We start from the raw sequence: 15694 nt of genomic DNA, 5'->3' as shown, positions 1-15694 counted from the left end.
TCCACATCATCTTTGGATTCCCTACCTTTGCGCATGTGGGTCCTTGTACTTGGGAAAGTGCTTGCGTCTGACACGCAATAGGCCCTCGATAAAAATGTTTGAATGAATGACTATAAAAGAACGGTCATAATGGATAAGATGAATGTTAAGACTCTAAGTAGATAAGGATGGGGTTTTGCCTGTAGCTAAACTGCAGCCTTGGCTTTACCTTTGATTTGTAAAACTCAGCAAGCAAAGAAGATAATGTGTAATGGTGATAAACAAAAATACAAGGCTTGGGCTTCCATGGTAAAATTTCCTTTTTGTATATGTGCTCAGATGGATCACTTTCATGAATTACCTTAATTATTTTACATCTGTTACCTAGTAAAATTACTTTTTGTTTTGTTTTGTTTTACAGCGTCTCCATGGAACACACCAACAGAGTTAATTTTCTTACATATCCTTTTTGGAGAAACAGAAATGAAGAGATTACAGCTGAAGAGAGGTTTTTATCAAATGATAAATGCCTGGAGAAAACAGTAGTGGGCTTTCCTCTTTACCATCTAGAATGATAGAATGAAAGGACAATACAGCAACCACAGATGCTTCCTCTGGGGTGGCTGTCTGAGGCCGGGGCTAAAGCCGCACCACTCTTGTGGGATCCTGGGCCAGCTACACCTTCGTGTGCTTCAGTGTGCTCACTTAAGAACGGGCATGACAACAATAAAAGCACACCTCGGGGATACTGCAGATTTGCTCCCAGACCACCACAATAATAACCGACTTGCAATCAAGTCAGCCCAATGGATTTTTTGGTTTCCTAGTGAGTATTAATGTTATGTTTACACTAACAGCTGTCCATTAAGGGGGCAATAGCATTATGTCTAAATAACAATATGCATACCTTAATTACAAATACTTCATTGCTAAAAAATGTTAACCATCATCTGAGCTTTCAGTGAGTCATAAGATCACAGATCGCCATTACGAAGAATAGAGACAATATTTACAATATTGCAAGATTCACCAAAATGTGACGCAGAAACACAAAGTAAGCAACTGCTATTGGAAAACTGGCACTGATCAATTTGTTTGATGCAGGGTGGCCACAAACCTTAAGTTGTAGAAAGCACAGTATCTGTGAAGGGCAATGAAACAAGATGGGCCTCTGCCTGCCTCATGGACAGTTAGTGAAGACTGGTGACCTAAAACACGTGAAACACTTTGAATACTATGAAGCACATAGTTAGCACTCAGAAATTATTAGCCATTGTTTCTAAGACGCCATCTGTTCATAATATATGTATATATATTTTTTGTATTCTCCTGACTGGCAAATTTCTCATGCCTGTCCTTCCTTTTCTTTTTTGTGCCTTTTCCCTCACCTCCTCCTTCTTCATCCTCTGTAGTCACTTATTTAACTACACTGCTATCTCTCTTTAAAGATACTGATGAAGTCCAATTAGTTTGGTCTTTAATTAAAAAAAATTAGTCTAAGAACTTTACCAAAAATATGATTTTCTTACAATGTCCCAATAGGTCTCAGTATAACATATTGAAGTAAATTTGGACCTAATTCTAGAAGTGTGGAATATTCTCTGACACTATTGTCAAAAGTATTTTTCTGACTACAGCATCTCCTGGAAACATGACCAGCTGAAAATGTATATGTGTGTATTGTATATTTTCCTGTCAGGAAAGTAAGGCTGAAATGAGAGTTTGTAGGAAACTGTTAGTATGACATGACATTCAGCTATCAACTATCTCTGAGTTTCATTTTACTTTAAAAAGATCACAAATAAAAACAAGCTGTCATGAAAGCCAGTCCCATAGAAACAGCACAAGCCTTAACTAAAATAATCTTAGATAGACTTATCTACCATAGTTCCCGGAATTGGAATTTTCTTCATGTGAATCTTTTGGATGTGTTCACTTGAGTATTATCTCGATTTACTGAGATAATACTACTTCATGGTTATCATGTCAGGCCCTACATAAGATGATTTATAAGTCATGCGTTGGGGCTCTTTGGACTCTATTTCATGGATGTCTGAAATGATACAGTCAACACAAAAATATTTACATTCGTTTGGGGAAGGAAGCATGTTCATTCTTTAAGTTCATCCTCATTTTTCCTCTAAACACTCACCTGAAGCATCACAATGAGAATATTGCCTTTATTGGTGTAAGCGCTCTTTATCATCGGGTGCTGAGAATGGACTTGTCCTATAGTCAGCATCAATTTCCCACTTTGAAAGGAGAGGCTTGCACTGAGTCATTTGGTTTATTCTGTTTGTAGAGTGTGAACAGCACTGATACTAAGCAAGCTTTAGATGTGGAGAAGTTGTGAGTTGATGTTTGCTTGTTAGGGAGACGGAATGACAGAAGCTGCTTTGGATTCGGTACCTGCCTATTCCTCATGTTGTTATGAGGCTGATTCCAAAGCAACCCAATTTGCTCCCAGAACAGTGGACGATGCTTTGTTACCTGTGGGTTGCTCTTTGTGAGCAAATAGCTTTATCTCTCAGTGCTTTTACTTTCCTTTCTATACAAAAGATCAGAGAAGGAAACTGGTATCATAGCATGTATTTTACTTTTGAGAGCCCACAGTAATGAAAGTAATCAGAGGGCATCTGGGTGGCTTAGTTGGCTGGGTGTCTGACTCCTGATTTCGGCTCAGGTCATGATCTCAGGGTGGTGGGACTGAGTCCCATGTCAGGGAAGAGTGGGCTTGGGATTCTCGCTCTCCCTCTGCCCCTCCCCCGGCTTGAGCAGGCTTCTCCTCCTCTCTCTCAAATGAATAAATAAATATTTTTTAAAAATGAAAATAATTGGATTCATTTTTAAATTTAGCTCTGGTTATTTTAAAACCAGGATTACAAAGATCTATGTTAATAAGTAAATTAAACATGTACTTCTAGAGGAGTCTCACATAGTGGAGGAGAAGTAGATGCTAATTTCATCTGGTCCCAGGAATTCAGCAAGATAGCTATCAAATCGTTCTGAACACCTGCAAACTCAATTCATAGTTCTAATAAAAGAATAGCTGCAACTCTGCAAATAGAAAAGTGACCACTTTCTGCAAGAATGATGAGACGGAAAAACTCACTTCAAAAAAGAGAACAAGAGGTGCCTGGGTGGCTCAGCGAGTTAAAGCCTCTGCCTTCAGCTCAGGTCATGATCCTAGGGTCCTGGGATTGAGCCCCGCATTGGGTTCTCCGTTCAGCTGGGAGCCTGCTTCCCTTCCTTTCTCTCTGCCTGCTTGTGATCTCTGTCTGTCAAATAAACAAATAGTATCTTTAAAAAAGAGAACAAGAGGCAGTACTGACTGCCAGGGACCTAATCAGTATGGACATAAGTAAGATGTCAGAGCTAGAGTTCAGAATAATGATTATTAAGTACTAGTTAGGTTTGAAAAAAGCATAGAAGACACAAGAGAATCCCTTTCTGGAGAAATAAAAGAACTAAAATCTAATCAAGTCAAAATAAAAAAGGCTACCAATGAGATGCGATAAAAAAATGGAGGCTCTACAATGTCCACAATAGCCAAACTATGGAAAGAACCTAGATGTCCATCAACAGATGAATGGATAAAGAAGATGTGGTATATATATATAATAGAATACTATGTGGCCATCAAAAGAAAGGAAATCTTACCATTTGCAATGATGTGGATGGAACTAGAGGGTATTATGCTAAGCGAAATAAGTCAATCAGAGAAAGTCAGTTATCATATGATCTCCCTGATATGAGGAATTCGAGAGGCAGAGTGGAGGGGTAGGGAAGGGAAAAATGAAACAAGGTGGGATCAGGAGGGAGACAAACCGTAAGAGACTCTTAATCTCACAAAACAAACTAAGGGTTGCTGGGGGTAGGGGGGTTGGAGAGAGGGTGGTTGGGTTATGGACATTGGGGAGGGTATGTGATATGGTGAGTGCTATTAAGTGTGTAAGCCTGTTGATTCACAAACCTGTACCCCTGGGGCAAATAATACATTATATGTTAATAAAAATAATTAATTTTTAAAAATAGAGGCTCTAACTGCCAGGATAAATGAGGCAGAAGAGAGAATTAGTGATACAGAAAACCAAACAATGAAGAATAAACCAGCTGAGAGAAAGAGAGATAATAGCTACTGAATCACAAGGGAGAATTTTAGAGATAAGTGACACCATAAACAACAAAATATTAGAATAATTGGGATCCCAGAAGAAGAGGAGGGAGAGATGGGGCAGAAGTATATTGGAGCAAATTATAGTGGAGAACTTCCCTAATTTGGGAAAGAATTGGGCATCAAAATCCAGGAGGCACAGAAAACTCTCCCTCAAAATCAATAAAAATAGGTCAACACCTCAACATATAATAGTGAAACTTGCAAATCTCAGAAACAAAGAGAACATCCTGAAAGCAGCTCAGGACAAGAGATCTGTAACCTACAAGGGTAGAAACATTAGATTGGCAGCAGACCTATCCACAGAGACCTGGCAGGCCAGAAAAAACTGGCATGATATATTCAGGGTACAAAATGAGGAAAAATATGCAGCCAAGAATACTTTATTATCCAACTAGGATGTCATTCAAAATAGAAAGAGTGAGAAAAAGCTTCCAGGACAAGCAGAAACTTAAAAGAATGTGTGATCCCCAAGCCAGTCCTACAAGAAATATTAAAAGGGATCCTCTAACAAAAAGAGAGCCCAAAAGTAACATAAACCAGAAAGGAACAGAGAAAATAGAAAATAACAGTCACTTTACAGATAACACAATGACACTAAATTCATATCTTTCAGTAGTTACTCTGAATCTGAATGTAAATTGTCTAAATGACCCAATCAAAAGAGGCAGACTATCAGACTGGATAAAAAAGCAAGACACTTTGATAAGCTGTTGGCAAAGGACACAGTTTAGACTGCAAGACACCCCCAGATTTAAAGTGGGGGGTGGAAAACCATTTACTATGCTAATGGACAACAAAAGAAAGCAGGAGTGGCAATCCTTGTATTAGACAAATTAGATTTTAAACCAAAGACTGTAATAAGAGATGAGGAAAGACACTCTATCATATTTAAAGAGTCTATCCAAAAAGAAGGTCTAACAATTGGAAATATTTATGGTCCTAACAAGGGAGCAATCAACTATATATGCCAATTAATAACAAAATTAAAAAAAAAAACTGCATCAATAATAAGACAATAATATCAGGGGACTTTAATACCCTCCTCACTGCAATGAACAGATCATCTAAGCAGGAGATCAACAAGGAAATAAAGGCTTTAAATGACATACTGGACCAGATGGACATCACAGATATATTCAGAACATTCCATCCCAAAACAATAGAATATACATTCTTCTCATGTGCGCATAGAATATTCTCCAGAATAGATCATATACTGGGTCACAAATCAGGTCTCAGCTGGTGCCAAAAGCCTGGGATCATTCCCTGCCTATCTTCAGATCACAGTTCTTTGAAACTAGAGCGCAAACACAAGAGGAAATTTGGAAAGAACTCAAATACATGGAGGGTCCTAAAGCATCCTACTAAAGATTGAATGGGTCAACCAGGAAATTAGAGAAGAATTTTTAAAAATTCATGGAAACAGGTGAAAATGAAAACACAATTGTTTCAAATCTTTGGGATGCAGCAAAAGCGATCCTAAGAGGAAGTACTTAGCAATACAAGCCTTTCTGAAGAAATAAAAAAGGTCTCAAATATACAACCTAACCTTACACCTAAAGAAGCTGGAGAAAGAACAGCAAATAATGCCTAAAACCAGCAGAGGAAGAAAAATAATAAGGATGAGAACAGAAATCATTGAAATAGAAACCAAAAGAACAGTAGAACAGATCAATGAAACTAGGAGCTGGTTCCTTGAAAGAATTAATAAGACCAATGAACCCCCGGCCAGACTTATCAAAAAGAAGAGAAGGGACCCAAATAAATAAAATCATGAGACTTATCAAAAAGAAAAAAGAAAGGACCCAAATTAATAAAATAGTGAATGAAAGAGGAGAGATCACAACCAACACAAAAGAAATACTATTATAAAATATTATAAGAACATATATGAGAAACTGTATGCCAACAAATCAGGCAGTCTGGAAGAAATGGATGCATTCCTAGAGATGCATCAACTACCAGTACTGAGACAGGAAGAAAGAGAAAACCTGAACAAACCCATAACCAGCAAGGATACTCAAGCAGTCATCAAAAATCTCCCAACAAACAAGAGCCCAGGGCCAGATGCCTTCCAAAGGGAATTCTACCAAACATTTAAATAAGAATTAATACCTATTCTTCTGAAGCTATTTCAAGAAATAGAAATGGAAGGAAAACTTCCAAACTCTTGCTATGAGGCCAGCATTACCTTGATCTCCACACCAGACAAAGACCCCACCAAAAGGGAGAATTATGGACCAATATCCCAGATGAACATGGATGGAAAGATTCTCACCAAAATACTAGCAAATAGGATCCAACAATACATTAAAAAGATTATTCACCATGACCAAGTAGGATTTATTCCTGGGCTGCAAGGTTGGTGCAACATCTGCAAATCAATGTGATACACTACATAAATAAAAGAAAGGACAAGAACCATATGATATTCTTGTTAGATGCAGAAAAAGCATTTGACAAGGTACAGCATCCTTTCTTGATTAAAACTCTTCACACTGTAGGGATAGAAGGCACATACCTCAATAACATAAAAGCCATCTTTGAAAAGCCCACAGCTAATATCATTCTCAATGGGGAAAAACTGAGAGCTTTTTCCCTAAGGTCAGAAAACAGCAGGGATGTCTACTATCACCACTGCTGTTCAACATAGTACTGGAAGTCCTAGCCTTAGCAATCAGACAACAAAAATAAATAAAAGCATTTGTATCAGCAAAGAAGTCAAACTCTCACTCCTTGCAGATAACATGATACTCTGTGGAAAACACAAAAGACTCCAATTCAAAACTGCTAGAACTCATACAGGAATTCAGCAACATGGAAGGATATAAAATCAATGCACAGAAATCAGTTGCATTCTTATACCCTAATAATGAGACAGAAGAAAGAGAAATTAAGGAGTCAATCCCATTTACAAGTGCACCCCCAAACCATAAGACACCTAGGAATAAACCTAACCAAAGAGGGAAGGATCTGCACTCAGAAAACTATATAGAACTCATGAAAGAAATTGAGAAAGAGGGGCACCTGGATGGCTCAGTGGGTTAAGCTGCTGCCTTTGGCTCAGGTCATGATCTCAGGGTCCTGGGATGGAACCCCGCATTGCGCTCTCTGCTCAGCAGGGAGCCTGCTTCCTCCTCTCTCTCTGCCTGCCTCTCTGCCTGTTTGTCATCTCTCTCTGTCAAATAAATAAATACAATCTTTAAAAAAAAAAAAAGAAATTGAGAAAGACACAAAGAAACGGAAAAATGTTCCATGCTCATGGATTGGAAGAACAAATACTGTTAAAATGTCTCTGCTACCTACAGCAATCTACACATTCAATGCAATCCCTTTCAAACCATCAATGGTCAACTTTTTTCACAGAGCTGAAACAAATAATCCTAAAATTTTCATGGAATCAGAAAATATCCCAAATAGCCAAAGGAATGTTGGAAAAAAAATCAAAACTGGTAGCATCATAATTTTGGACTTCAAGCTCTATTACAAAGCTGTCATCATCAAGACAGTATGGTACCAGCACAAAACCAGACACATAGTTCAATGGAACGGAACAGAGAACCCAGAAACGGACCCTCAACTCTATGATCAACTAATCTTTGACAAAGCAAGCAGGAAAGAATGTCCAATAGAAAAAGGTTCACCATTCAACAAATTGTGTTGGGAAAATTGGATAGCCACATGCAGAACAATGAAACTGGACCATTTCCTTACACCATACACAAAATTAGACTCAAAATGGATGAAAGACCTCAATGTGACACAGGAATCCATCAAAATCCTAGACAAGAACACAGGCAGCAACCTTTTTGAACTTGGCTCCAGCAACTTCTTGCTAGACACATCTCCAAAGGCCAAAAATGAACTATTGGGATTTCATCAAGGTAAAAAATTTTTACACAGCAATGGAAACAGTTGACAAAACCAAAGACAACCAATAGAATGGGAGAAGATATTCAGAAATGACATATCAGATAAAGGGCTAGCATCCAAAATCTATAAAGAACTTACCAAACTCAACACCTAAAGAACAAGTAATCCAATCAAGAAATGGGCAGAAGACATGAAGAGACATTTCTGCAAAGATAGCTGAGAGAAAGAAAGATAAATAGCTACAGGATCACAAAGGGAGAATCTGACACATGAAAAAGTGTTCAACATCACTTGGCATCAGGGAAATACAAATCAAAACCACAATGAGATACCACCTCACACCAGTCAGAATAGCTAAAATTAACAACTCAGGAAATGACAGATGTTGGCGAGGATGTGGAGAAAGGGGAACCCCCCTACACTGTTGGTGGGAATGCAAGCTGGTGCAGCTACTCTGGAAAACAGCATGGGGGTTACTCAAAAAGCTAAAAATAGAGCTACCCTATGATCCAGAAATTGTACTACTGGGTTTTTACCACAAAGATACAAATGTAGTGGTCCGAAGGGGCACCTGAATCCCAAAGTTTATAGCAGCCAAGTCTACAATAGCCAAACTATGGAAAGAGCCCTGATGTCCACTGACAGATGGAAGGATAAAGAATATGTGGTATATATATATGTACGCACAGACAGACAGACAGGAATATTATGCAGCCATCAAAAATGAAATCTTGCCATTTGCAACAACGTAGATGGAACTAGAGGGTATTATACTAAGTGAAATATATCAATCAGAGAAATACAATTACCATATGGTCTCACTGATATGTGGTATTTAAGAAAAAAAGAAAAGATCATAGGGGAAGAGAGTAAAAATAAGATGAAACGAGAGAGGGAGACAAACCATAAGAAACTCTTAATCTCAGGAAGCAAAGTGAGGGTTGCTGGAGGGGACAAGAGGGGAGGGATGGGGTAACAAGGTGATGGACCTTAAGGAGGGCACATGATGTACTGAGCACTGGGTATTATGTAAGACTGATGAATCACAGACATGTACCTCTGAAACCACTAATACATTATATGTTAATTTTTAAAAAATCCAAATATCCATTCCAAAAAAATCCACAAAGATGCCACTGTCCTCAAAGAAGAAGCAATAGTTTTTCTAGGGCAGCTCTGTCTTGCTGCCTCTACACACAGTAGGATTCTATAAAAGCTTGTTGCCTAGTCAGTGTGACTCCTTATAAGCTGTCTTGCCTTCGAATCAAAATGGATATTTCCCATGTTTCCTCTGGGATCTTCCTACTGAGGTTCTAACAGTATCAGGTTTCTTGCCACTGTCTACTTAGCTTTTTTTTTTTTTTTTTTTAAATTGAATTTAAAACAATTCAGAGGGCTGTATACTCAGCACACGTATATACGCCGTCACCCAATAGACTTACTTTTTTTTTTTTTTTTAAGATTTTTTATTTCTTCATGTAACAGAGAGAGAGATCACAAGTAGGCAGAGAGGCAGGCAGAGAGAGAGGGGGAAGCAGACCCCCTGCTATGCAGAAAGTCCTATGTGGGGCTCGACCTCCGGACCCCAAGATCATGACCTGAGCTGAAAGCAGAGGATTAACCCACTGAGCCACCCAGGCACCCGCCCAATAGCCTTTCTTATTAAACTTTGAAAACTGCTCTTTGACTGTATTCTGCCTTAGTTACTAAACCCACCCAAAAGGAATTAATGGGCCTTTTCATTACATGACAATGAATATTTAAACAGGATACAATAAGTGATAATATTAAAGGAAACAGAACTTTACTCTGTTACCTATTTACCAATTTATCAACCTCAAGTATTGAGAAGCAATCACAGAACCTTCCTCTGAGTAATTTTAGGAGAATGGATTTGTTCAGGGAAACTGTTAGGAAGCATCTTCACTGGCTTTCTTGTGTTTAGGCGAGTGGGTGAATTTGCCCAGGGTTTGTGCTGTTTAGATTTATTTTCCACCCACCCCCAACCCTGACCTTCCCCCCCCCCCCCACCTCCTGGCAGCAATGCTAGTAGAGATGGTGATGATTAACCAATGGCTATGCACTGGCTGCTTAGAGATAAGTGTCCTTGGATTTAAATGGTGGTGTCGACTCCTAGGAAACTAAGTTAATTGACAAATAATTATTCGGTTCTATGTAAATTAACTTTTACTGTTCCTGTTTATTTTGCCTTCAGCTACAAGTGTCTGGTGGGATGGGAACTACATAGTTTCAGTGGTGAATCTGAAATATGTAATATGGGTATTCTCAAATTTGAAGGAAATGATATGGGGCATAGGGGGGTGACCTGGGGGGCTCAGGGACAGTATCTGGTGAATTAACAATACTGTGGTTATGACAAGGATGTGTTCTCTCTGCCAGTGGTTTCCCCAGCACCAAAGTCAGTCAGCAATGAAGTATTTCCTAATCCAAAATGAGAAAAGGCAAATGTTGGGAGCTTTCCTTAAAGCCAAATAGATTTATCTAGAGACTTTATTTGTAAGCATGTCATCCCTAATTTTGTGTGCGTGTCTGTGTGTGCGCACACGTGCGCGTGCATGTATGTGCACACGCTAAAAATATGTCTTTCAAACAGTGGTAATGATTATTTTCTATATTAAGCAGCATTTATTCAATGCACACAAGTGTGTAACAATTTCCCTGGTGAATGCCATGGTTTTCTGGCTGGATCAAGAGCACAGTGCATTTTGGAAAATAAAAATATAAACATTATAGCTTAACTTATTATTTTTCAATCATTTTAGAAGGCCCTTCAATGAACAAAACTGTGTATATTTTTTTAATAGTTCATCAAACTTACTTAAGCTTGACTTGTCTTTTTTTTTTTTTTTAAGATTTTATTTATTTATTTGATAGAGAGAGACAGTGAGAGAGGGAATACAAGTGGGGGGGGGTGGGAGAGGGAGAAGCAGGCTTCTCGCAGAGCAGAGAGCCTGATGCGGGGCTCCATCCCAGGACCCTGGAATCATGACCTGAGCCAAAGGCAGATGCTTAATGCCGAGTCGCCCAGGTACCCAAGTTGGTACCCAAGTTACCATTAGTGGTAATTAATGCTATGCCTTCAGTAAGTTTCATCCAACTCAGTGAGGATGATTAAAACAGTTTCTTTAACTTTGAAAATAAAGATAAAAAATTATCATTACACATATATATAATTATTGAGACTTTCGAAAAACCCATAGAAGGGAAATTATGTTTCAAGAACTCTATAGTTTCATCAAGCCCCAGTGCTTAAAAATGTCATGAAACAGAGCTTACCCAGTAAGACTAAATAAGCAGCTTTCTTGCTCCCGGTAATACTCAAACAAACTTCTAAACAAAACTCTTCACAAACTTGGAGAACTCATAGCACCTAACTTAATTAAGAGCACAGAGCTGTAAAAGATATGATGAGAAATTACATCTGACCCTACAGTAAGTTTAAAAACCATATAAAGTTGTCTGAGAAGATTCTGTGATGTCCGTACTATCCTAGCCTTGTGATTTCATAGCATTAGTTCTTGCACAGATGGCTGTATATGGGTAAGTATAATAAAAGAATAAAAATGAAAAGGTCCAAGTGATGGGAACCATGTCAATAAGATACAGTATTCAGATAACAGCATATTTTCCTGACTATTTTGATTAGGTTTTCTCTTCAGTCGCACTGGGTTTGTTCTTGAGTGAAATCTGCCAATAGGTAGAGTCAATGATGAAGAAAAAAAGAAGAAAAAAAATGACTTGATGTTTCGTACAATCTAATCGCACTATTCAGACACGGCCATTATATGGCTTGATTAGACAGACAATATAGAAGTTAAACAAACACTGGGACAATTTAAAAACTGGAAACAGATACTTTCAAAGAAAAAATGAAAAAATGAATTCGGCATGAAGCTTTTAAAATCTGATTCTGCATTTTGGGTTTCCTCAATAATCTATCTATGGGAGAAAAGGCAACAGAGGGCCCTCAAAGAGCACAGAATTGTTAGTGGTAATTGTAGGTTCCAAAAGATAGGAGGAGGGTGAAGGGAAGAGAGAGGAAGAAACACAAGAATTTACGAAACAATATTAATCACTTACAACGTTTCAGGCACTGTTCTAAACACCTGATATCACTCTTTATAATTACACTGAGGCAGGATGAATGTTTATACCCATTTCACAAATCAGGCAGAAGAGATGGTAAGTAGCCTGCAGGGGCTCACGCAGTGGGTAGGTGGCAGAGCTGGAATCAGCCAGGCAGTGGGGCTGCACAGTGTACCCTCAACATGGCCTCTGCATTGCCAGTCTCTTCCGTGGTACACACATTCTTTCATTTCACCCATACAACATTATGTGGTAGGTAACATCATCTCCAATGTATAGTCGGAGACCACGTTCTAGAACATCATGAATTTATTAAATGGCACTGGAGCACGAGATTTCAAGTGAGAGTTTCAGACTCCAGAGCACTCGGGAAGAGAAGCACCGAGATTAAAGAGGAATGTGGTCTCTGTGGTCTTAAAGGAACCTCAAACCAGCATGAATGATTAATCTTACTTGTGGGTGGGAAGAGCCTGTTCCCCTCAATTCCTAACACAGTGCATGACATATGTGAGGATGCCTTGTACATTCTCCTTTGCAACAGTTATCACATTGAATAACTCATTGTTTACTATCTCTTTCCCCACAGACTGTAAGCTTTGTTCATTTACTGGGAGCACATTATGTACAAGGCAGGTACTGTTCTAGGAATTTGTAATCTGTAACAGAATAAAATAAAGGTCCTTACCTCTTGCTTATTTAGCTTTGCATCCCTAGCACCTGGCACCCAGTGATTTTCAATAAATATTTACTAAATGAATAAATGAATCAATGAAGATAGGCAGGTAGAAGCAACAGAAAAAAACTACAGAGAAAAGGAAATATTTGGGTTTGATCTATTAACGCCCAGTTTTTAAATTAAAATCTTAATATGTTTGTGATGAATAAGGATGATTTTTTTTATTATTTAACTCATCTTTAAGGCAGAAATATTACCAAATATATTTTAATTCCAAAACCGAACTATGATCCGTGTTCTGAAGGAGGAGGTGTGACTCAGGATGCAGTACTTGCTCCTTTGATGGACGGAAATTTTCTAATCCTATTCCCCGGAGCCTAGCCTGTGTTTGCATTCACCACTTTCCAAGGCAAGTCTCCCAATAATTAGAGGTGTTTAACCTAAAGCTTATTTGGTTTCAGCAGTGAGGTTACAGGCTGTCATCCACATTGTTATTGACTCCCTCAATTACTGGCAATGGCATTTCACCTCCATGCAAAATATTAGTAAATTAACAATCCCCACTCTGCATTCATTTGGGAAATCTGCTCTGCTTGTGATGACGAACGTGACAGGCAGGGAGTAATCAGAGACGCTCTGGTAATACCTTTAAGCCTTGCAAACATCAATTAAAACTCTGGCTCTGCACTTTGCAGTTGGGGGTTTGGTCTGCAGGGTAAATTTCTTTTCTAATAACACAATGCAGAAGTCAGCACTGGTAATTTGCTAGAGAAACAGGGAACAAACCCAACAAAAATAATCAGAGAAACATTCACCCTGATTTTATTGAATTTTTCCTATTTTCAATGTCTCTTTTAAACCATAAAATGAACTCTGGCACTGTGAACAATTTTCAGATCAGATTTACAATTCTCTGACATGACAACTTTGACTCAAAGAGCACATTCGAATAAATATTTCTTTAGAGTGCTAAAAAGGCTGCAAAGAGATTATTATTCAAGTGTCCTGACTGTCTCAGATCTAAGGGCATCTTAGTCTAATGAAGAGATTTTTTACCCAGTAATTGCTAGGTCAAAGGGGCCTTGTGGATGAGCTTCAGTAGAGTTATTTAAAATTTGTTTAAAAAAAAAATCTTATGTGCATTTTATTAAGAAAGGCATGCATTATTTTCATCAGATTGTTTACTGGGCATTGTAACCTCACCAGACAAGAATCTTTGGTCTGGTGAGAAAAACCCAAGGGCTGGGGGAGGGATGTGCTGAGCTCTGCTGTCATCCAGTTATCATTGGAGCTGCTCTGATGTTAGCTGTTCTCCCATAAAAAGTTTTCTTCAGATGACCAATACCTTTGTCTCCTCTGTTTTAATACTTGAATTTCTGATGTGATGGGATTATAATTTAGCTGCCTCTTCACCTCTAACTTCCTGTATTCTCAGAACTGTATTAAGTAATGATTCAGTCCCATCTTTTATTGGTACATTGAGTATCATTAACCACAAAACAAACTAATTATGAAAACATTAATATCAGCATTGGGTTAGTAGAGCAGAGTGATTAATGCCTTCATTTGCAGACAGTATTACTGCTTTAAGCAAGTCAGACACTTAGGAAATTTTTTTGTGCTATTAGGATCTCATTTCCTTATATGGTACCCTGTGGTAAAACCTAACTTACAAATGCAAATCTGATAGAACACTATGTCAACTATGTGTTTTTAAGTCTATCAACTTTACTTGGTTTCCACAGACAGAAGAGTTGAGAAATTGGGCAAGTACTACTTAAAATGATCCAAATAATTATTTAAAAATGCTTTTTATCTTTGGGGGCTATAGAATTCTAGCCAAGATTAAAATTTATCATTTTTTATAAAATTAAACTAAAGTGAAAGTATTTTCATCATAATGACTTAATCAAGGCAAAGCAGGTAAAAATTACTGATTTTTTTTTCCCCGTTGGATCTAAAACCCAAGAAAAGCCACTTTTTCTTTTTTTTAAAGTAAAGATGGTTTCTAAACAAGAACAGGTGAATTTGAAATCTGAAAGATTGTTCTTACACCAGACATGTAAAAGTGTAGCTAACTTACTGTCATGATGAGCCCCTTTTCCTGGAAGTATTTGACCAACGGAGCAGCGTTCTGCTTGAAGTTCATTAGTCTCCTTTGGGTAGCTTTCAGATTGTCATCAGGCCGCCCCTGTTGCTCTGCGCGCTTCAGTAATCTTTCTTTGAGCCTCTGATTAGCACAAGCCAAGAACACCACCAAGTCGGGAGTACAGATCTGTGAAGAGCATCAAACAAGTAGACAAGCATTTAACACACCAACCAATGCAAGTGTGGGCAGTGGCATTCTTCTCGTTTAATTCTGTTGAGGGTGCCACATCTTTGGCCCTCTATGTCTTTGCCAATATATTTTTAGGGCTACTGCTCTAAACAAGAATAAGAGGAGCCACTGCTCTTATAAAGGCATACTTTGAAGTTCTTGAAGGAAATGGAAAGTGCTACTCCAGTGAATCCATAAAGGATTAGAAAGTGAAAGTGAAGCAGGCTTATTGCTTGTATGGAGAAAGTTATGGACAGAAGATCAAACCAGCTACAACACTCTCTTAAGCCAAAGCCATAAACCCAATCAAGAGCAAGGCCTTAACAAACTTTCTTCAATTCTTTGAAGGCTAAGAGATGAGGAAGCAGCGGAAGGAAAGTCTGAAGCTAGCAGAGGTGGGTTCAAGGGGTTTAAGGAAAGAAGCCTTCTTTGTAACTTAGATGTGCAAGGTGAAGACCCAAGTGCCGAGGGAGAAGCTGCAGCAAGTTATCCAGCAAATTACTTAGCTAAGACAATTAATGCAGGGAGCTTACACGAAATAACAGATTTTCAGTACAGATGAAAT

At 38.4% G+C, this 15694-nt stretch overlaps 1 protein-coding gene across 2 annotated transcripts in view; it reads right to left on the bottom strand.

Annotated features, from left to right (window-relative positions):
* Positions 1-15694, bottom strand: part of AK5 (adenylate kinase 5) — a 242553-nt gene that overhangs the window by 167882 nt on the left and 58977 nt on the right. For both annotated transcript variants that reach the window (XM_059137808.1, XM_059137807.1), the window contains exon 6: positions 14896-15087. In XM_059137808.1, the coding sequence (XP_058993791.1) occupies positions 14896-15087 (192 nt within the window). The remainder of the gene's footprint in view (positions 1-14895; positions 15088-15694) is intronic.

Source organism: Mustela lutreola, chromosome 10 (genome assembly GCF_030435805.1).
Source record: "Mustela lutreola isolate mMusLut2 chromosome 10, mMusLut2.pri, whole genome shotgun sequence".
NCBI classification, from domain to species: domain Eukaryota; kingdom Metazoa; phylum Chordata; class Mammalia; order Carnivora; family Mustelidae; genus Mustela; species Mustela lutreola.
Note: the sequence above shows the minus strand (reverse complement) of the source record. Positions and strands in the feature narration are given on the sequence as shown.